Consider the following 22,219-nt stretch of genomic DNA (forward strand, 5'->3'; position numbering starts at 1 on the left):
AGAATCAACAGAGAAAAAGCATGGAGATGGCCGGTACGGTGGCTCACAACTGTAGTCCCAGCAATATGGGAGGCCGAGGTGGGCAGATCGCTTGAGACAAGGAGTTTGAAACCAGCTTGGGTAACATGGTGAAACTCTGTTTCTACAAAAAATACAAAAATTAGCCGAGTGTAGTGGTGCGTGCCTATAGTCCCAGCTACTCGGGAGGCTGAGATGGGAGGATCACCTGAGCCCGGCATACGAAGGTTGCAGTGAATGATGAATGCTAGAGTTACTGGAAATGAAACTTGGGGCCATGCTTGGTAACTACCAGATTAAAGGTTGGTTAATTGTGCCATTGCACTCCAGCCTGGGTGACAGCCAGGCTCTGTCTCAAAAAAAAAAAAAAAACAGTATGAAGACATTAGAGGACTGTGGGAGCCTAAGGAACTACCATGAACTTTAGAGAACAGATGAAGAGTTAACTTTAAGAAAGATGATTGTAGTAACTTCTCAGATTCTAGGGAAACATACAATAACTACAGTGATGACCAAGAGAAGATACTGGCAAATGAGAGAATTCTTGTTTAATGGCTCCTAACTTCCCAATGAATCAGCATTAAGGGTAGTTGATAATAAGAACTTGTAGTGTATTTTTAGTATTTTAGAAAGCTCTATCTTGAATAGGAATTGAACACTACTGTAGCTAAGACAAATTTGCCTTATGCGACTAATGTTTTTTGTTCACACAGTAGGGCTCACAAGCGTGGATGATGTAACTTAAAACAAACAACAAACAAACAAACAAACAAACAAACAAAAAACTGCCTACTGGGCCAGGCATGGTGGTTCATGCCTGTAGTCCCAGCACTTTGTGAGGCTGAGATGAGCGGATCATCTGAGCTCAGGAGTTTGAGAGCGCCCTGGGTAACATGGCGAAACCTCAGCCCTACCAAAAATACAAAAAAATTAGCCAGGTGTGGTGGCATGTGCCTATAGTCCCAGCTACTCAGGAGGCTGAGGTGAGAGGATCACTTGAGCCTGGGAGGCGGAGGCTGCAATGAGCCAAGATCACACCACTGCACTCCAACCTGGGTGACAGAGTGAGACCCTGTCTAAAAAAAACAAAAACAAAAACAAAAGAAAAACAAAAACAAAAAAAATCCCTGCCTACTGCTACTAGATTGTTGGAACACCAGTTTTTACACTGAAATCCACTAAAGGTCAGGAAAAGTGTAGTTTGAATAAATGCCATTTATGGATGATGGCTGTCAAATAAAAACCTTAACAATTATAGAGAAACTTCTACAGTACAGGTTTCTAGACTAATCCAAATGCCTTTGTGCTGATTAGTACCTCTGAGATGGGAAAAATCATTGATCTTCCTCCTCTATGTATGTGATGTCTTATATCTCTATAAGTCTTTTCAATTTGATAAGAGAGTTAAATTATAAATAATAACCTTAAAAGTCTCCTCAGGATGCCAGCACACACTCATGCCAGGAGAATGAAGAACAAAATGAGCTGTCTGCACTCCTTCCAAGTTCCAAATCCTAATAAAAGAATAACAGTATAATGTTAATTGTTCTTGATATATCATTACTAAAAAATTAAATTTCCATGAATTTATTCAAAGCTATTAACTACAGATTATAAGGCAGACATTTGTACTTAATGTATATCTTTTAAAGAAAATTATAACACCACTTTTAAGTAATATGAAAGTAGGATGAAGAATTTAAATTTTACCATACTCAATCATGAACAAAAGAGTCACACACATTTTCCCTCTAATTAATCTATCACAGCAACACTTTTACATGGTAATCAAATTAAATTATTTATATACTCTTTATTTTGTGGGCAAAATCTTGAGGTTTCTAGGTCACTAATCAGGTTGTCTGACTACTTCAGTAGTCATTTCAACTGACGATAATTACTACTGGGGCGCTTACAAACACACACACGCATGCAAGCCGAGTATTTTTATTTTCAAAACAACATACAGAGAAGCTAATATGAAGTTATGTAAATTTAGCAACACGGCCATCTTCCATACTGCTTATTCCTTCTACCTTTAGGATTCCAACCCAGTGGCTACTTCCTATTTATACCTTTTGTAATTTGGCTTACTTTTCCAGTTTTCTCTCCCCAAGCTGGCCATGGTTGACGATTAAAGCTGGGTTGAAAGAGGCATTTGGTTCTTCCTGTTCTCTCTTTCCTCAATAGTTACAAATCCACAGTAACAAGGACCAGGTTACTCACCAACATGGCTCTCCATTTCAATTGCTTTACCATTGCAGAGGGAGAGCAAGACTCAGAAATCTCAGTCATGGCACCATGTCGTGAGAATGCTATCCCTCACCCACTGCTCATTCTCCATACTCAGCCACTGTTACATTGCACTGGCACAGAGTATGGCACAGAGTACAGCCAGTGACAGAAGTCAGTGGGAGGCTGGCAAAGTGCACATATAATTCTGATCCTTAAGAACTGAACTTGACTGGGTGCCATGGCTCATGCCTGTAATCCCAGCACTTTGGGAGGCTGACATAGAAGGATCGCTGGAGCCCAGGAGTTCAAGACCAGACTGGCAAATACAGTGAAACTTCGTCTCTACAAAACACATAAAAATTGGCCAGGCATAGTGATGCACACTTGTAGCCCCAGCTATTACTTGGGAGGCTAAAATGGCAGGCTGACGTGGGAGGATTGCTTGAGCACAGGAGGTGGAGGCTACAATGTGCCACGTTTGCACCTCTGCACTCCAGCCTGGGTGACAGAGACCCTGTCTCAAAATAACAACAACAAAAACCAACAATAAAAAAAGGACTGAACTCATTCATTGGAATTTTTCTTCTAGGTTTTATAGTTCATATCTCATTAGGGAACCAATGAGGTTAAACCAAACAGGTTTAACCAATTTGAGGAATTTATTTTCAATGTGTAGGCAAAAATTTATTTCGAAGAAAGTAGAGTATGTATTGGACAATGCTACTATTCTGTGCCAAAACACATAACTTCAAATATTCTTCTTCCTTGTACAAATTATTGGGTCTCTAAATGTTGAAATATCATAGTTACATACAAATGAACACAGATGTTTTTCAAAATGATTATCTTAATGATTAAACAATTTAGAAGCATACTGTTCTCTTGCCAAATCAATACTTTTCATCTGTATTTATTATACAAGGGAGACAATTACAATTTAACTGAAGAGAGAAATCACATTTAGCAGGGGTTTATGCAACTGTGTTTCACTCCCCACGATGAATTAGATTATTAATTATGGCAACTGATCAAGTATTTCTTCTCTATTGCTTTCTGCAAAATAAAGTGTTGGGCTAGCATATATTTTAACCACTACTGAAATAGTATGAATTTGTCTTGAAAATTCAGCAAGTCCCATGAGAGGATGGTTTAAAACCTCCATTCTTTTGATCTTATTCTAATATGTATTTGTTTTGTTGGTTATTATATAAATTGAGTAAATACATTCCAAAATATTTTCATGATTTTTTTCTTTCAAATGAAGGAAACAAAAGAGGTAGAAAATATGGATAAAAATATTAAATAAAAACTGGTCAGTTAATGAAGTGTATTCCTGTCCAATGAACCAAAGTTTTACCTAATTTTTAACCAGTATTTTATCCTGAACAGAACCTGACATTTAAGAAAACAAACAAACAAACAAAAACCTGACTTAAAAATGAGGAGGGTGATCCAGATTAGTTTTCAAGGGATTGGTATAAAATGATTTATGGTTTATAATTATATGCTTATTCAAGAATTCTTAGTGGTTACACAATCCAAGTAGTAAGTATGTAAAATACAACAAATTGGGCTGAAACTAGTTATCCTAACTAAATTAGCTACAGATGGCACAATTTAAGTTGTTAAGTCTTATTTTCCTTTTTGATAGATTCCTTAATTAAGCCCTTCTCAAATCCTTTTATGGAGCTCAGCTCATTTTTCTGTGTCTTTACTATATAGCTCATCTGGTTAATATTACTTACATGAGATAGTCACTTTTTTTGGATAAAATTTTTGAAGTATACCATATATAATAAAAATACACAAATCTTAAATGTACAATTCAAAGAGAATACACTCAAAAAGAATGGCACCTAAATCAAGAAACAGAGTATTTCCAAGACTCCAAAAGTTGTCTTGCGCTCCCTTCTACTCATACTTCCTTACTGTCTCACAAAAGGTACCCACTATTCTGACTTCAAATGTTATTGCTTACTTTTGCCTATTTTTGAACATCATAAAAATGATGTCCATTTTCATATGTTACGTATTTTCTTGGTCTGACTTCTTTTACTCATCATTAGGTTTTGTGAGATTTACCGCCATTTGTTGCATGTTGTTGTAATTTGTTTTTGTTTTTGTTTTAATTTTTTTTTTTTTTTTTTTTTTTTAGTATTTATTGAACATTCTTGGGTGTTTCTCGGAGAGGGGGATGTGGCAGGGTCATAGGATAATAGTGGAGAGAAGGTCAGCAGATTAACACGTGAACAAAGGCCTCTGGTTTTCCTAGGCAGAGGTCCCTGCGGCCTTCCGCAGTGTTTGTGTCCCTGGGTACTTGAGATTAGGGAGTGGTGATGACCCTTAACGAGCATGCTGCCTTCAAGCATCTGTTTAACAAAGCACATCTTGCACCACCCTTAATCCATTTAACCCTGAATTGACACAGCACATGTTTCAGAGAGCACGGGGTTGGGGGTAAGGTTATAGATTAACAGCATCCCAAGGCAGAAGAATTTTTCTTAGTACAGAACAAAATGGAGTCTCCTATGTCTACTTCTTTCTACACAGACACAGTAACAATCTGATCTCTCTTTTCCCCACATTTCCCCCTTTTCTTTTTGACAAAACCGCCATCGTCATCATGGCCCATTCTCGATGGTCACTGTCTCTTCGGAGCTGTTGGGTACACCTGCAGAAAGGCTGTCACTTCACACTTGGAAGATTGCACAGTGGCCAGGCAGAGGCGCTCCTCACTTCCCAGACGGGGTGGCGGCCGGGCAGAGGCGCTCCTCACATCCCAGACGGGGCAGCCGGGCAGAGGCGCTCCTCACTTCCGAGGCGCTCCTCACTTCCCAGACGGGGCAGCCGGGCAGAGGCGCTCCTCACTTCCCAGATGCGGCGGCCAGGCAGAGATGCTCCTCACCTCCCAGACGAGGCGGCCAGGCAGAGGCGCTCCTCACTTCCTAGACGGGGCGGCCGGTTAGAGGCACTCCTCACCTCCCAGACGAAGGGCGGCAGGGCAGAGGCGCTCCTCACATCCCAGACGATGGGCGGCTGGGCAGAGGCGCTCCTCACTTCCCAGACGAGGCGGCCGGGCAGAGGCGCCCCTCAATTTGTTTTTTCTTAATGCCTTATACAGTCTTCAATTAATTCAGTACACAACAACATATATATTCATTCTACTCCTGACAGACATTTAGGTTGTTTCCAATTTTTGGTCGTCACCAAGAATGCTGCTGTAAGCCGTCTTGCACATGTCTTTTAGTGAATATAGATACCCACATACGATCACATACACACACACACACCTGCTGGGTACATACCTAGGCATGGAATTGCTGGATCACAGCTTACAAATATATTCAACTTTAGCAGGTAGTTATCATCAAATAGCTTTCCAAGTTGGCTGCACCTCATATTTCCTTTTCCCCTCTCATATTTAATTACCAGTGGAAAAAGCCAAAACTTTCTCTCATTTTCTGACAAAAACAGTCTTAATCATTTATATGAATGGTAATAGGTACAGCTTTTCAGGTGCTCTTATTTTGTAAGGTACATTTCTCAACTCTTTTTTTTTTGCATTTTATTTGCAGTATCTATGTATGGACAAATGTGCCTAAGTTTTAAAATGTTGTAAACACAGTGTACAGTAGAATCTCTCTGAACTGACTCTGACAGATTTTTCTTTTTTCCCCCTATGGAAGTGCCAAGAATGAGAAGGCTATTTTCTAATATGCCCACATGTGCATTTGTTGTATGTGTATGAAGAGGGAATACAGCTTCTTTGCTTAGCAAACCACTGGTTGTATGGGATGTAAACCCATGCTTATTAATGTAATTACATAATATTACATAAACTGACAAAATATGAATGTGAAAGCTATTTCAATGAAACTAAGTCAATGCCAACTAACTAAAGGTTAAGTTTCTAAAAGAAAAAAAACTCACTCATATTAGGTATGTGTGACAGTTTTAAAAGTTTAAATAATAAAAATAAAAATCTAGAAGTATTCTGAATTAAGACTGCTTTTCTAAGTGTTATTTTCATTGAAGACATTGTATTTTGGTTGTGGTTCATGCCAAAAAAGTGGTCCCAAGCCAATCAATGGACTCATAACCTAAGAAAAAAAAGCACTGGCCTAATATCAAAAGACTGGCAAATGGTTTTTAATATACATGGGTTGTATATTAAAATAAGGCAGGTAGGCATTCTTTTACAATGATTTCCTGAGTTTACTGACTTTTTGTTATCTAAGAAACTTTTGGTCTAGACCACGTCAGACAACAGGATTTCTACTATAAAAGAAAAAAATTCAAAATTTGAAAATTCAGGTTTTAATATTTCCAAAATTATTACTATTGCAAAGTCAGTTATAACCACAGAAGCACACTTTTCAGGACAGTGGTGCATCACAGAAAGAGAAATGCTTTAAAAGCTCACAGCTGGCCAGGCACTGTGGCTCACGCCTGTAATCCCAACACTTTGGGAGGCTGAGGCAGGCGGATCACCTGAGGTCAGGAGTTCAAGACCAGCCTGACCAATATGGTGAAACCCTGACTCTACTAAAAACACAAAAATTAGCTGGGCATGGTGGTAGGCACCTGTAATCCCAGCTACTCGGGAGGCTGAGGCAGGAGAACTGCTTGAATCTGGGAGGCGGAGGTTGCAGTGAGCTGAGATTTTGCCACTGTACTCCAGCCCGGGAAACAGAGTGAGAGACTCCGTCTCAAAAAAAAAAAAAAAAAAAAAAAACCCAAAAAACAAAAAAAACCCCACAGCCTTCATAATACACATAATTAAGCATATGAAAAGATGATAGACCATTTCTCAAAGCATAAAAGTATAGAATAAATGTTATCAGGTTTAATTACCTTGGCCAAAACCTAGGATCTATATTAACATACATAGTACATATTTAAATGTTTGCAAGGGAAATTTAAAAGGAAAAGCTTTTATGGGAAAGTTATGTGCTGACATATTAAGGTGCCAATACAGACCAAATCAAAGGGCACTGGGTAAGTAAAGCATCACTCCTCAAGTGAAATAAAATGACAGTTTTCATCCAATTTGAACAATAATTATAATTAACATCCCCATCTCTCCTGACATTGTGGTCCTAAATAGAACTCTTAGATTTAGCTGTGATGATGGGATAGAGAGCTATTCAGATCTAAGATTATGAATTATGCTTATTTTACTTTTAGTATTTTATTGCTATAATTATTGCTTCATTTCAGGCCGAGTGCTTTTCAGCAGAACATTAAGTATCCCTACCATATGGTATTTAAATGTTATTGTCCCAATAAATTAACAAAAAGGTCCCATAAATTGGGTGTTGGCATACTGGGGATATCCTAGATATTCTCAAAGGTCTTTTAAATGGACAGTTAATAAAGAAAGATGTTCTGTCCGAGGATTCAACAGGAATATTCTGTAATATTCTGTTTATTTGTTCATTCTCCATTTTTAACATTTTTGGCAGCTCACTGTTTGCTAGGAAATTCATCGCAGAAGGGAATTTCTACTACCAAATGTTTTTTGACAACACAAAAGAAAGAATGGATGACATTAAATGACACATCTGTATCCATTTGGCCCTAACTGGTAAAGCAAAAAATATGAACCACAATCTTTCTAAAAGACATGACTAGATCACATGAATCTGTGTATTGATTAATTAAATAAGAAAGAAAAGAACAAAGTAATACAGAGATGTAGTTATAAGGATTAGCAGGCACTTTACAATGTCACTGGTACAGGAAAGGGACCCTCAACATTCTTAGACAAGAAACATATTTTCCACTGAGCTTGTGAGAGCAAAACTAGGATTTTCTCTTAGTTCCAATTAATCAATTACTAAGTTAATCAGGTTATAGATGATTCAAAGAAGGGTAAGTCATGGTGTATTTCCTTAGCAAATGAGCACACAATTAGAAAGTGAAACATTTTGCAAAAGAATTCAGTGCTAAAATATCTGGTTTTAAGTGCAAAAGGAGTTCAGAGGTGGGGAACCATGTAACTGAAAGCCCAAATCTAGAGATTAGATGGACAAATCTTTACAGTGGGTATGGGTAGGTTAGAGTTGGTAAATAAAGTTTTGTCAGTTTATGGTTGAGACTATGGAGAACTTTGAGAGCTAGGCAAAAGCCTTAAAGGTGGAGACAACAAAATAGCAGGAAAGTTGGAAGAATTTTGTAGCAGGATACTTTCAGTGTGTGTGTGTCCAAATATATTTAGAAAATAAGATTAGATTAATTCTTTTTTTAATACTTGAGACTACTGAGCAAGTAGTAGTTGTAGCAGTAGTAGTTTTAATGTACTAGCAGTACTAATGATAAAAGATTATTATTAGAAGTTTTACTGACTTCAGAGCAAGAATTAAAAGGGCAAAAATGAGATAATTGTACAGGCTTATTATTTTACTCTTCAATAACTGAAAATAATATGTCAGAATCAGAGTTGATAATAAAGACTGCATGTACTTTGAGGGTGGAGAGAGAAGGAAGGAGGTACCCTGTTTCATACAGAACACTAATAAACTACACCACACAAAATTTAATCTGTTATACATCTTCATGAAGCTTTGGGGAGGATAAAAATTTTATCAATTTGTATGCTGTTGCTTCATTTTGATTTCTTGTAATTGTAAACAAATTGAGCAGAAACTACAATTTATTATCACAGAGATAAGAAACTGAGGCTGTCTCAGAGGAGAATTATTAACATCTCATTTAACTTATACAGACAGATAAATTTTTGAAGGATGGAAATTGTGAGAAATTTTGTCACATTTAAAAATAAACTTCAAAAATTAAACTCTCAACTGCAAAGAAATACCATATGGTAGTTTTCAAACAGACCATGTGTAATGATTTCATCTTTAAGGAATTCAGAGTAGAAGGGCTTTTTCTTTAACTAACATAAGCCTTAACAAAAGCAACAGTAACACTACCCAGGAAATATTAGCATTTCATTTTTTCCAAGAAAAATTTTGATAAACTTTACAACTTAAAATTTGACTATATGCTGAATACTAAAGCTATCAATAAGGGAAAGTACTCCTTTATCATTCACATCAATGGTCTTTCAAAATCTGGGAACTGTTTATGGATATGATTCCCATTTTATAATCCACTTACTGTAACCACGAGGGCCACATAAAGCAAGCTTAAATTACTGTAGTCACTGATTTGGTGATATATTTTATTAAGCACTTGTTTTGTATTTCATCTACAAGGGCATACAGAAAAGAACAAAGTATCAGCTACTAGAGAGTGATTTTACCAGTAAATGATCATGTCAAGTTTTAGAAAATGTTTTCATCACTTTACTGACTTCTACTCTATTACAGTCTTTCATTAACACCCTATTTCACTGCATTGAATTTAAAAATGTCTGCAAAAGTGATAAATGGGTTTTAGTATAATTTTTGGAGAGTTCTTTTAAAGACAAAGAATCTCTATGTTCCATCACTGGAGCTAAAGTATTGCCATGCTCAGCACAAAGTGTCCATTTTACCCCATTCTCAAGGCTCTTGTTAGAACTATGCAATTACTGATCTTGATTCAAAATGTTAGAAAAAATTAGAGTGAGTTTTAGAAGACAAGCAGGGAACTTTTCCTGAATTTTAACTATAACAGTATAATACATCATGTAAATTATTCTGATTATACTTTGTACCTGGGCATGGTTTATGCACTCCCAGACGTGGATTACTTTCCAAAGAATGAATGGTTCATTGGCCTACCTTCAGAAGGCTCTCAGTTTCCTTTTTGCTGTTTCCCACAAGGACTATTTTTAGGTATACTGCATATTTTGTGATCTCAATTGGGGTGGGGGTGGAGGAAGAACACTCCATCTTAATTATGGATCTTAAAGACTTTCAAATGTACATAAACAAAGGTAATATGAAAAACACATAGCTTGCATGTGGTACACAGAACAAATTTGATAAAAATCATTTTTCCTCTTGCAACATTTTTTAAACAACTATATTACTGGCTTAGTGAATAGCTTAGGTAATTTAGTATTCCTTTATACAGTGATTTGGTTACATTCTAATATCTTATTCTTTATTTTTTATATGCCACCCTTCTCTCATTCTTTTAAAAAATGATCCCAGTTAGAACATGACAACTACAAATATTTCATGTTTTATAGAGAAAGTGAATGGCACATTATATGCACACCTATATTTTATTAAACTAAAAATTCTCTGGTTTCTAGAAGTCAGTTTTCTTTCACCATAAACTTTTATCTAATATTTTAAAAGATTATTGAGGGATGAGGAGGAGGGATGGGATTTACTACTGATATCCTTTGTAGTTACAGTGAGTACTAGGTCTTGTATTTCTTTTGTATCCCCCAAAGTACTGAATATTGGGTATACGAAATGTGTTTAATAAATACTTGTTGATCTGACTTGTTCTTACAGAATGGTACTGTTTCTAACATACAAGAACATCTGTTATTTGGCAATGACTGGGAATGAGATGTTCTGTATTAGTGAGTTTTAAAAAATAATAAGCTTAACCCACTAAATACTTAAATGACACTTTTACCTTCTTTTGGAGGAGGAGATAATAATTTTTTCTAAATGAATATGCACTTCTTTACCTCTCAAATACTGTAATAATTTTAGCCTTCTTTCAATGACACTAGGTCATAACTATGAACGTATTTATATTTTTCTGTGCATATGCATATACAAACACACACATAAAGCATCAGTATTTTTATTAACCTGTGTATATATGTGTGCATATATTTTTATATATACATGTATATGCATGTGAGTGCATCTGCATATGGTAGACATGATGAGGGATCATAAAGAAAATGGTGTAGAATATGAGGCTGAATGACTAGCAACCCCATGCTTTACTTGGGAATTTCTTTTATTAAACACATCTATCAGACGCTTGGTTTTTGTTTCAGTAATGGCACCTTTTTCATAAAGATACATATTTCTTCATCAAGATATATACTTTTCATACTTTTCATACAGAAAATATTGCAAGAATATTATCTTACTTTTTCAACTTGACATCCTATGATTTATCTTGCTATGTTATTCCTATTTTGATTACCTGTATTTCCCTATTTCTCTAATGAGATTTAATTTCATTGTATTACTACTAACATGAGCTTTTATCCTAAAACTGTAGATCTGCTCAGGGCTATGACACTGTAGAACTCCAGATGGCACTATTTACATTATACTCTACACAACTCATAAATCTCTACAACTGTGCAACTTGACTGCCTTGCCTCTGCCTTACATTTTCATGTTATCTTATTTTTCTGATATCCAGTCTTACTCATTGTAAAGAAGAAGAAAGACTACCTATGTCTTCATATGTAGTTGTTATCTGAGCTTATACACAATGCATTATTATTCTCTTTGTTTTCCTTTTATAGAATATATCATAAAATTAAGGGACGATAATAATTTTCTGTATTTATATATTTGGAAGGCTACATTTTCTGTTTCATTTAAAAAGGTGTGGTAGGCATTATAAAATGTTTGTTAGAAAGGCAGTGTTGGAACTGATAAAGACCAACTTTAATGAGAACCCAATTTTCTTATAAACTTGCACAGATCACAGAATAGTAAAACTAGATGGAGTCTTAGATACAATGTAATCTATCATCTTCCATAATAACATTTTGTATTATCAGAGGTACCTTTGTTCACAGTACGACTCTTTATTCTGTTTGATTCAGAATTTGGCAATTTTCAATACAACACATACATTTCGTGAACCTATTCAGGTCACAGATTGTTTTAAAATAGTGTTCCTAGGGCAAAATTCTGCTAGCTGATTATAATATAGTGTCTTTCTTGGAAATGTCAAAGTGAAACATCAGAAAATATGCATAGATCAAAATATTGAGGTTATTTTAAATTTTCTTAAGTAAGCACTGGGTCTGCTCTTTACAGTACAGAATACATATTGTAGAACTGCTCATATGATATACTCTCTTGTCACATATTGATAATGTAAGAATATATATGTGATATTGTAAGAATCTTACATTATCACATATGTCCTCTTAGAATTCCTTCTTTCCTTGCTATGAGAGTGTATGATACTATCTACTCTTTCTCATTTTAAACTTGTTTTTATATACGTTCTGTTTTTAAAAAAATCTTACCTATATTGCTTAGGTTTTGGCCTAAGAGGTTTGGCTTTAATAACCAATCAGAGTTGTTTATTTTTGGTTGGTGAACTAAGCTGTAAATTCTAAAAATACTCCTAGTTTGATGTTGTGCATCAACCCGAAAATCTCGGTGGTTTACAGAAATAAGCATAAATTTCTTGCACATGGGTCTATGGGAAGCTCTGTTTCCATAATGCCATATGGGTCCATATCTGCTCCACGTGTTTCTCATTCTGGGATCAGTAGCTATCTAGGACATGCTCATCTCATAGCAAATGACAGAGCACAGGAGGTCAAGTCAAGCCAGGCAAAACATTTGAAGCTTCTGCTGTGTCACACCTGTTAATGCTACATTGGCCTAAACAATTCACAAAGCTAGGGCTAATTAGATGGGAAAATCTCCTTTCATGGGAAGGTGAAAGGAAAGCAAATATTTGTTGAACAATAATATCAACAACCAGTCTGGCAAAATGAGAAACTTAGAGGCAATGTAGTCAGGTTTTTAAAAAATTAAATTTATTTAAACTAAAAGACTTACTCTTTAGTTATTCCTTTCCTACTTTTTAGAGTAATAATGTCCTTTCTTTTACAAAATGATAGTGGTAGAAGGCAGTAAACTTAAAAGTCTTATATTCGACAAAATAAAAAGTTAGCAACCCTATGTCAGTCCCCTAAATTTTTAGAGAATTTTGCTAGTTTACAAAAAAAATCTCAGAGTCATAAGAAAACAAACAAACAAAAACATAGACTACTGAGTGTGATCCTAGGTCTCTCCGGCTTTCGTTCACTATTCAGAGGCCATTCCTTGGCTTGCAAAGACACTCATTTTTCCCCTTTGCAGGTTTCATTATTCCAAATGCTTGTGATTAGGAAAATCTATGTTTTAAAGAGCCGAAATGCCATTATTTATTTCCAGTGACCGAATTTTTACCTTAAAACGATTCCATTTACTCTTCAGGTCACTATACAAACTTGTAGTACCTGGGGCCCTAGAATCTTAATGTCATGTAAATCTTTCATATCTCTGACATGAAAATTTTAACAGACAGTACATAAAGAATAATGGCCTATGACTCTATCACTTTAAAAAGACGAGCTATATTAAGAAGATTAAAAATTTAAAAAGTAGCTAGCAGCTTTACTTCTAATGTGAAGTCATACATATTTCATAGTTTTATATGTACATAAGTACTAATAAATACTAAGGATTTTGGCATAGTTTTATGAAACATTATGCAAAACAGCAGAGCAGCAGTTTTTCTCTCCCTCACAGTATTGTTAAAGCAAATGAAGCAACTGACACCCTTCCAATGACTGATGCACTCATTTCACTCCTGACTCCTCAGCTTATTTCCACCTGCTATTCTTCCTTTTCATCTTGTTCTTTATTTGTGATATTCTCCAGCTTTACACACTATTAAAATGTTATAGCTACCTCATCCGTTCTAAATTAGGGGGTGAGGTTGAAGAACATAATAGTTAAATGTATTGTATCTAAAGAAAACCTTATGCAGAAACCTCTGAATTTATCAAAACACTAAATTTTCCATCAATCTTATGTAGCAGATGAGAGTCATAGTTCATTATTACACACAAACTTATCATACAGCATCTGTAAAGTAACTTGACAACTGCATTTTACTCCTACTCATCTTGTCCAATATTGAAGAATTTGATCCAATATGTCTGTGTTTTTTTTTTTTTTTTGAGATGGAGTGTCGCTATGTCACCCAGGCTGGAGTACAGTGGCACAAGCTTGACTCACTGCAACCTCAGCCTCCCAGGTTCAAGCGATTCCCTTGCCTCAGTCCCCCGAGTAGCTGGAATCACAAGTGCGCACTACCGTGCCTGGCTAATTTTTGTATGTTTAGTAGAAATGGAGTTTCGCCATGTTGGTCAGGCTGGTCATTAACTCCTGACCTCAGGTGATCTGCCCACCTTGGCCTCCCAAAGAGCTGAGATTATAGGCGTGTGGCACTGTGCCCAGTCCAATATAGATTTGGATTTCATAAATGTGAAAATCTGAAATAAGAGATAAAAGACACCCATGGGAGGCAAGGAAGTTTTCATTAATGGTGATGAGGACTATCTCACTGGTTTTGAAACTCATGTTTGTGCCATACCTACAGTTCAAATAAGGTATGCTTCTTTTACAACACTCTATAGAACTTAGGTAAAAGTCACATTTTTTTTCTCATTTTAAAAATGTAATTCTGATTAAAATGGCAATTTAAAAATATGGTTATAACATAAGCAACATACCTGCAGGTGTGATCGTCACTCACACTTGCAATTTCTTGGCCTTCTTTGGGATCAAACACCAAACCATTAATGAAATCGGTATGGCCCTCTAAAACCTGACAGAAAGAGAAACAGAAAGCTTAGCAAGAAAACAGAAAAATAACCTACAATATTCCTACATAATATTTTTGCTTCATTGCCTTAAAAGCTTTCACTGCCTGTTTTTCTATAAATATTTCTTAAGCAATCCGCTATTTTTAAAGCATGATTTATACACCCACTTTTCTAGAAGGTTTATCTTGGGAAAAAAATTGATCATTCAACACACTATTAGCTTAGTCTTTCTTTTCTAGTATGCATTTCTTACAAACACACACACACACACACACACACACACACATTTTTATTGTACCTGTCCTCATATCACCTCCTTTCTCACTTATTATATAAAGCCTAAATAAAAATTAGAGCTAGAAAACTTTTTAGGGGTACTGAGGTAGGGTACCTCTAGGCTTTTTACCTTATATCTGCTGTTCTGCATACTCACTACTACTTAACAAACACACACAGGATGGACTTCACCATCTAATGCCTTCATTTACATGCTCAATGTGACTGCTAGCAGTGAAGACAGCTAGTTGTTATAAGCCCATAGTTATCACCAACACAAAAAATCTCGACACAGAAGCAACAAATGAGAAGTTGCACAGTGGAGGACTGTGTGAGCAGATAAAGTTCAATCTGTCTAAATCTTCATAGTTGAAATCCTAAATAGGCCTGTCAGATAATTACTTTAATGGTTATCATTCTTTCTACCCTTCCTTCTTTCCAAAAACTCAAATTTGATCTCAGTTCTGAGGTTATTAAAGCAGTTCTATATAGTACTGCTCACTATGTAGAAATGTAATATTAAAAAAAAAACAAAAAACAAAAAGATTTGGGTCAAACATTCCTGAGCAACTTTAACAAACCCAGGTCCTCCAAATCATTCTCCAAAGCTTCTGTCACAGTCTACAAGACAAACTAAATTAACAGTAAATGTTTAATGTGTATTATAACTAGCATATTAACTTTGGATAGGTCAAAATTTTATGTGCCATTTATATACTTGGTTATTTCTGGTACAGCCTTAAATTAACCAATCCATACAGTACATTAAGCCCACTGTAAATAGCTTACAGCATAATTTTTACTATTTTCTAAATGATTGGAAAGGTTTGTAATTTATCTTTGTTTTATAACAATATTCATATTTTGGCTTATTAGAAAGCCAAGAAGGCAATACCATTCTTAAAAAAAAACATGATGCAATTTTGACCCAATCTGAGGGTTATTATTATAGTAACAGAAAACACACATACGGCGTTTACTATGTATCAACATTATTCTAAGCGTTTTATATGAATTTGCTCAGTCAATGCTCATAATCCTATAAGGCAGCTGCTACGATTACCCACATTTTACAGGTAAGGATATTAGCACAAAGAGATTAGGTTACTTAACCAAGGTCACACCACGACTAAGTAATAATACTGGGGTTTAAATGCAAGGAATCTGGCTTCTGTGTCTGTGCTCTTAACCGCTTTGGAATTCTGCCTGTGCTATGCTGTACTGATCATTTGTTCCCATGAAGTTCAACTCTTACTGTATGAATGGTCATGTCTATTATACTCCTACTATATCCAACTGTAAATTTCTAGTTCTTTCTTATTTGTTGTTCCTACCTAATATTTCAATTTAATAAGAGATATCAGATTTATAATCTGCAGTCATTAAGAACTTAGTTCTTAATAATATAGTAAGCTAGTTATTATAACCTATAGTAGAGTAAATGAGACCCTAAATTATATACTTTAATGATGACCATAAAAAGCCATTTTAAATTGGAATAAATCCAATTAAAAAAGCAAAAAACAAACACGTTTTAAAATAAGCTCTAAAGATTTATATGGTTGTCAACATACCTTATATTCATTTTTATCCTGAAGATCTGAAGTAAATAATCTAATTTTCATATCAGCAGCTGAAGTACAAAATCTGGAAGCAAAAAAACAAAAATATACCAATTTTTAGCCTTTGTAAGTGAAAGGTCTCCCCCTCCCCCCCATCCTTCCCTTCAGGTCACTGAAGCTTTTATCATAACTCATAATCATGCTTTTTATGGAGGGGGAAAGAAGAATGTTGTGGCTCCACTGTAAAAAGTATTATACAGCCATCACAGAAAGTAGGAGTCATATTATTTTATTTTGAGAACACACAAAAGGTTAGTGTATTCTGGATGTGCTTCTTCAGTAATAAAAGTGTAGAATTTTACACTAAATCAGCACTTGAATTTAATTTTAAACGTTTTCTTAAAAGCATAAAAGGATGGATTTTAAAAAGTATCTTCATTTTAGCCAGGTCACCAAGACATATTAAAAATATTGTTATACATCTACCTTAGTCTTTGCCCTCTTCTGTTATCCATAATCCTTAGTTTTTTCTATTCCTCCAAATAAATCAGATGAAGTAAGATACTATTTTTATAACTATAAAAGCTGATATATTTATACCTACTAAAAGCTGGAGTATTATTTATACTTTAAACATTTAAAACATGTTTTTCAGTAGTTAATCAATGGATTATTAAATTAAAAAACAAAACCTAAGCAGCAAACACTCCTTTTTTTTTCCTTTGAGACAGACTTGCTCTGTTGCCCAGGCTGGAGTGCAGTGGTATGATTTCATACCACTGCAGCCTCCACCTCCCAGGTTCAAACGATTCTCCTACCTCAGCCTCCCAAGTAGCTGGGATTACAGGCGCCCACCACCACACATGGCTAATTTTTGTATTTTTAGTAGAGACAGGGTTTCACCACGTTGGCCAGGCTGGTCTCGAACTCCTGACCTCAGATGATCCGCCCATCTTGGCCTCCCAAAGTGCTGGGATTACAGGCATGAGCCACTGCGCCTGGCCAACAACTGCTTTTTAAACTAGTTTATCTTTAATCCTAAATTTTCTAGATTCTCAGGATGTGAGACAATGGCTGAGAAAAAAATATAAATTATATTTATATACTGAAAAACAAAGTTTATTTTCAATTCTTTGGTAGAAAGAGTATCATACACAAATCTAAATTTATTCTTTAGTTTGAGTACAGTGAGCCATTTTTTCTCAACTAAAGGCTCTTAATCCACAGACCCTGATGTGTTGGTAGACCTTTGCTACTACACCCCTTTCCAGTAATTTGTCAAGAGTTGTTAGAGAAAACAGATCAAAGCCACCAGGGAATGATTCTTTGTCCAAGGTCTTCTCAGAGGCAAAATTAAAGTTGTAGTGGAATAAAGCATGTCTTCTTTCAAGAAATGTCTGTCTACTCAGGTTCTTTGCCCATTTTAAAATATAACTGTTTTCTTGTGATTGAGTAATTTGAGTTCCCTACATATTGTTGATATTAGCCCCTTATCAAGATGTATGATTTGCAAATATTTTCTCACAATCTGTAGGTTGCATCTTCACTCTGTTGTTTCCTTTGCTGTGCAGCTCTTTAGTTTAATACAATTCCACTTGTCTAGTTTTGCTTTTGTTTCCTGTGCTTTTAGGGTAAGATCCAAAAAATTCACTGTTGTGGAGATTAATGTTGTGAAGCTTTTTCTGTTTTCTTCTAGCCATTTTACAGTTTAAGGTCTTAAGTTTAAGTCTTTAATCCAATTTCAGTTGATTCTGCATATGGGGTGAAATAACGGTTCAATTTCATTCTTCTGTGTGTGTAAATACAGTTTTGCAACACCATTCATTGAAGACACTGTCCTTTCTTCATTTTATGTTCTTGGCACCTTTGTAAATAATCGATTGACCATAAATGCATGAATTTATTTCTGGGCTCTCTATCTTATTCTATTGGTCAAGGTATCTCTTTTTATGTTAGTACCATGCTGTCTTGAATACCATAGCTTTTATTTTGAAATCAGGTAGTGTGATGCCTCCGGGTTTGTTCTTTTTTTGCTCAAAATTGCTTTGGCTATCTGGGGTGTTTTATAATTTCATATAAATTTTTTAATTGATTTTTCTATTTCTGTGAAGAATGACATTGGAGTTTTGATAGATAGGCATTGCATTGAATCTGTGGATTGCTTTGAGGAGTAAGAACATTTTAACAATATTAATTCATCCAATCCATGAACACAGGATATCTTTCCAATTATTTGTGCCAAGTTCAATGTCTTTCATCAATGTTTTATCGTTTCTGTGTAAAGATCTTTTACCTCCTCAGTTAAATTTATTCCCAAGATATTTTGATGCTTTTGTAAATCATATTACCTTAATTTCTTTTTCAGATAGTTCATTGTTAGTATATTAGAAAGGTTACTGATTTTTGAATGTTGATTTGTATCATGCAACCTTACTGAATTCACTAATCAGTTCTAACAGTTTTTTGGTGGAGTCTTTAGCTTTTCTATATATAAGATCATGTATCAGGAAACAGACAATTTAACTTCTTCCTTTCCTATTTGGATGCGTTTTAATTCTTTTTCATATCTAATTGCTCTGGCTAGGACTTCAAGTACTATGTTGACAAAATACTAGCAAACTGTATTCAAGAGTACATTAAAAAGATCATTCACCATGATCAAGTGGGACTTATCTCTGGGATGCAACAATGTTCAACATATGCAAATAAATATATGTGGTTCACTTTATTAACAGAATGAAAGACAAAAACCACATCATCTCAAAAGATGCAGAAAAAGAATGTGACTAAATACAACATTATTTCTTGATAAAAACTCAACAAATTAGGTATAGACAAAATGTTCCGCATCACAATATAGGCCATCTATGACGAGCCCACAGGTAACATCATTCTTAATGGTGAGAAGATGGTGGTCTCTCTTTTAAGATTAGGAACAAGACAAGGATGCCCATTTTTGCCACTTATATTCAAAATAATACTGGAAGTTAGGTAATTCTATTTTTAATTTTCTGAGGAACCTTTGGAATGTTTTTCATAGCAGCTGCACCATTGCTACATACTGACCAACAGTACAGAAAAGTTTCAATTTCTCCACATCCTGGGTCAACATTTGTTATTTTCTGCTTTTCTAGTAGTGGCAATCCTAACATGTGAGGTAACCTCTCATGTGGTTTTGATTTGTATTTCTTTAATGATTAGGGATGTTGAACATCTTTTCACATCCCTGTTGGCCATTCATATACCTTCTTTGGAGAAATGTTCATTTAAGTCTTTTTGAATCATTTTTAAATTGGATCATTTATTTTGTTGTGGTTGAGTTGTAGAAGTTTTTTGTATACATTCTGGATATTAATCCCTTGTTAGGTATATGGGTTGCAAATATTTTCCCCCATTCTATGGGTTGCCTTTTGACTCTGTTGACTTCCCTTGCCATGTACTAGTTTTAAAGTTTGATTTAGTCTCATTTGTCTATTTTTTGCTTTTGTTGCCTGTGCTTTTGTTATCAAAACTAAGAAAAAACTGCCAAATCTGGTGTCATAAAGCTTCTCCCAGATATTTTCTTTTAGGAGTTTTATAGTTTCAGGTCTTATGTTTAGGTCCCATTTTGAGCTCATTTGTGTAAAGTCCAATTTTATCATTCTGCATGATACTCAGTTTATTCAACACCATTTGCTGAACAGACTATCCTTTTCCCCATTGTGTAGCCTTGGAACCTTTGTCAAAGATCATTTGATGGCTATGTGAAGGCATTTTTCCTAAGTTTTCCACTCTGTTCCATTGGTCTACATATTTATCTTTATGCCAGTACCATACTGTTTTGATTACTGTATAGCATTGCGATACGATTTGAAATAAAGAAGTGTGAGAACTTCAGCTTTCTCAAGATTGTTTTGGTCATTTGGGGTCCTTTGAGGTTCCATCTGAATTTTAGGATGGCTTTTCTGTTTCTGTAAAAAGTGCCACAGAGATTGATAAAGACGACATTGAATTTGTAGAGCTTTGGGTAGCACAGACACTTTAACACTATGAAATCTTTCAATCCATGAACACAGGCTGTCTTTCTATTTATTTGTGTCTTTAATTTCTTTCTGCAATGTTTTGTAGCTTTTAGTCTTTGGCTTCGTTGGTTGTCTAGTGAGGGTTTATATGAAAGGGGATACTGTGCACTACATTAGCATTTATTTTGCACCTCTATATATTTATACATTGCACAAGAATGTCATGGCCGGGTGCAGTGGCTCATGCCTGTAATTCCAGCACTTTGGGAGGCCAAAGTGGGCAGACTACTTGAGCCCAGGCGTTCCAGACCAGCCTGGGTAACATGGCAAAACCCCATCTCTACAAAAAAAAAAAATACAAAAATTAGCCGGGTGCAGTGGCGTGTGCCTGTAGTCCCAGCCACTTGGGAGACTGAGGTAGGAAAATCTCTTGAGCCCGGGAGGCAGAGGTTGTAGTGAGCTGATATCATGCCATTGCACTCCAGTCTGGGTGACAGGAGCGAAACCCTGTCTCAACAACAAGAATTCCGTGTCATTTTTAGCAGGTTGAAAAGTGCCCTCACGCCAGGCACAGTGGCTCCCGCCTGTAATCCTAGCACTTCCGGTGGCCAAGGTGGGTGGATCACTTGAGGTCAGTTTGAGACCAGCCTGGTCAACACGGCGAAATCCCATCTCTACTAAAAACACAAAAATTAGCTGGGCATGGTGATGTGCACCTATAATCCCAGCTACTCTGGAGGCTGAGGCAGGGAGAATCACTTGAACCTGGGAGGTGGAGGTTGCAGTGAGCCGAGATCACGCCAATGCACTCCAGCCTGGGTGACAGAGCGAGACTCCCTCTCAAAAAAAATAAAAATAAAAAAGTGTCCTCAAAAAGATAAGTCTATGTGTTAACCCCTGGTAACTACGAGTGCTGCCTTATTTGAAAATAGGGTTTTGCAAACATGATTAAATTAAAGGATACTAAGATGATCATCCTGGATCTAGGGTGGGCCCAAAATTTAACAATGAATGAAACACAAAAAAGGATAAACACAGAGAAGGAGATATGAAGGGTAAGAGATTGAAGTGATGCATCAACAAGGCAAAGAAAGTCAAGGACTCCTGGCTACCATCAGAATCTAGAAAACAGGCATGGAATGGATTCTCCCTCAGAGCCTAATAAACCAACCCCACTGATAACTTGATTTTGAATATGTGCCTCCAAAACTGTGATAATAAATTTCTGTTGTTGTTTTAAGTCATCATGTTTGTGGTGGTTTGTTATGGCAACAGTGGGAAATAAATACGTCATCATAAATAGTATACAAATATATGACTGTTTCATTAAATTGCTTAACAGATGTTGAGTATCAAGTTATCCCCTAAAAATGTGCCATATTTTAACAACATTTTCATTTGATTAACCAAGTCAGCCTAGTGGTGCCTTTATTACTTCTTAGCTATGCAACTTGAAGATGACATTTAAAAACTCAGGGCTCAGTTTCCTCCTCAATAAAGTAAAGGAGACTGGATTAGTTTACTTCTAATGCCCTTTGTATTAATAAATGAAAGCACTCTATCAATCTCATTTTAAAATGCAAATGTACACTCTTATCATTACTTTCATTTAACCTAACAAATAC

The 22,219-nt window shown here is 35.7% G+C and overlaps 1 protein-coding gene across 1 annotated transcript in view; it reads right to left on the bottom strand.

Moving 5' to 3' along the window:
* Nucleotides 1–22,219, bottom strand: part of NUP37 (nucleoporin 37) — a 45,871-nt gene that overhangs the window by 10,163 nt on the left and 13,489 nt on the right. Inside the window, exons 4-6 of the mRNA XM_003832576.6 lie at nucleotides 16,606–16,678; nucleotides 14,663–14,757; nucleotides 1,442–1,532 (exon numbers count right to left, since the gene is read on the bottom strand). Coding sequence (XP_003832624.2) covers nucleotides 1,442–1,532; nucleotides 14,663–14,757; nucleotides 16,606–16,678 — 259 coding nt within the window. The remainder of the gene's footprint in view (nucleotides 1–1,441; nucleotides 1,533–14,662; nucleotides 14,758–16,605; nucleotides 16,679–22,219) is intronic.

The sequence above is a fragment of the Pan paniscus genome, chromosome 10, assembly GCF_029289425.2.
Source record: "Pan paniscus chromosome 10, NHGRI_mPanPan1-v2.0_pri, whole genome shotgun sequence".
Taxonomy (NCBI): Eukaryota; Metazoa; Chordata; class Mammalia; order Primates; family Hominidae; genus Pan; species Pan paniscus.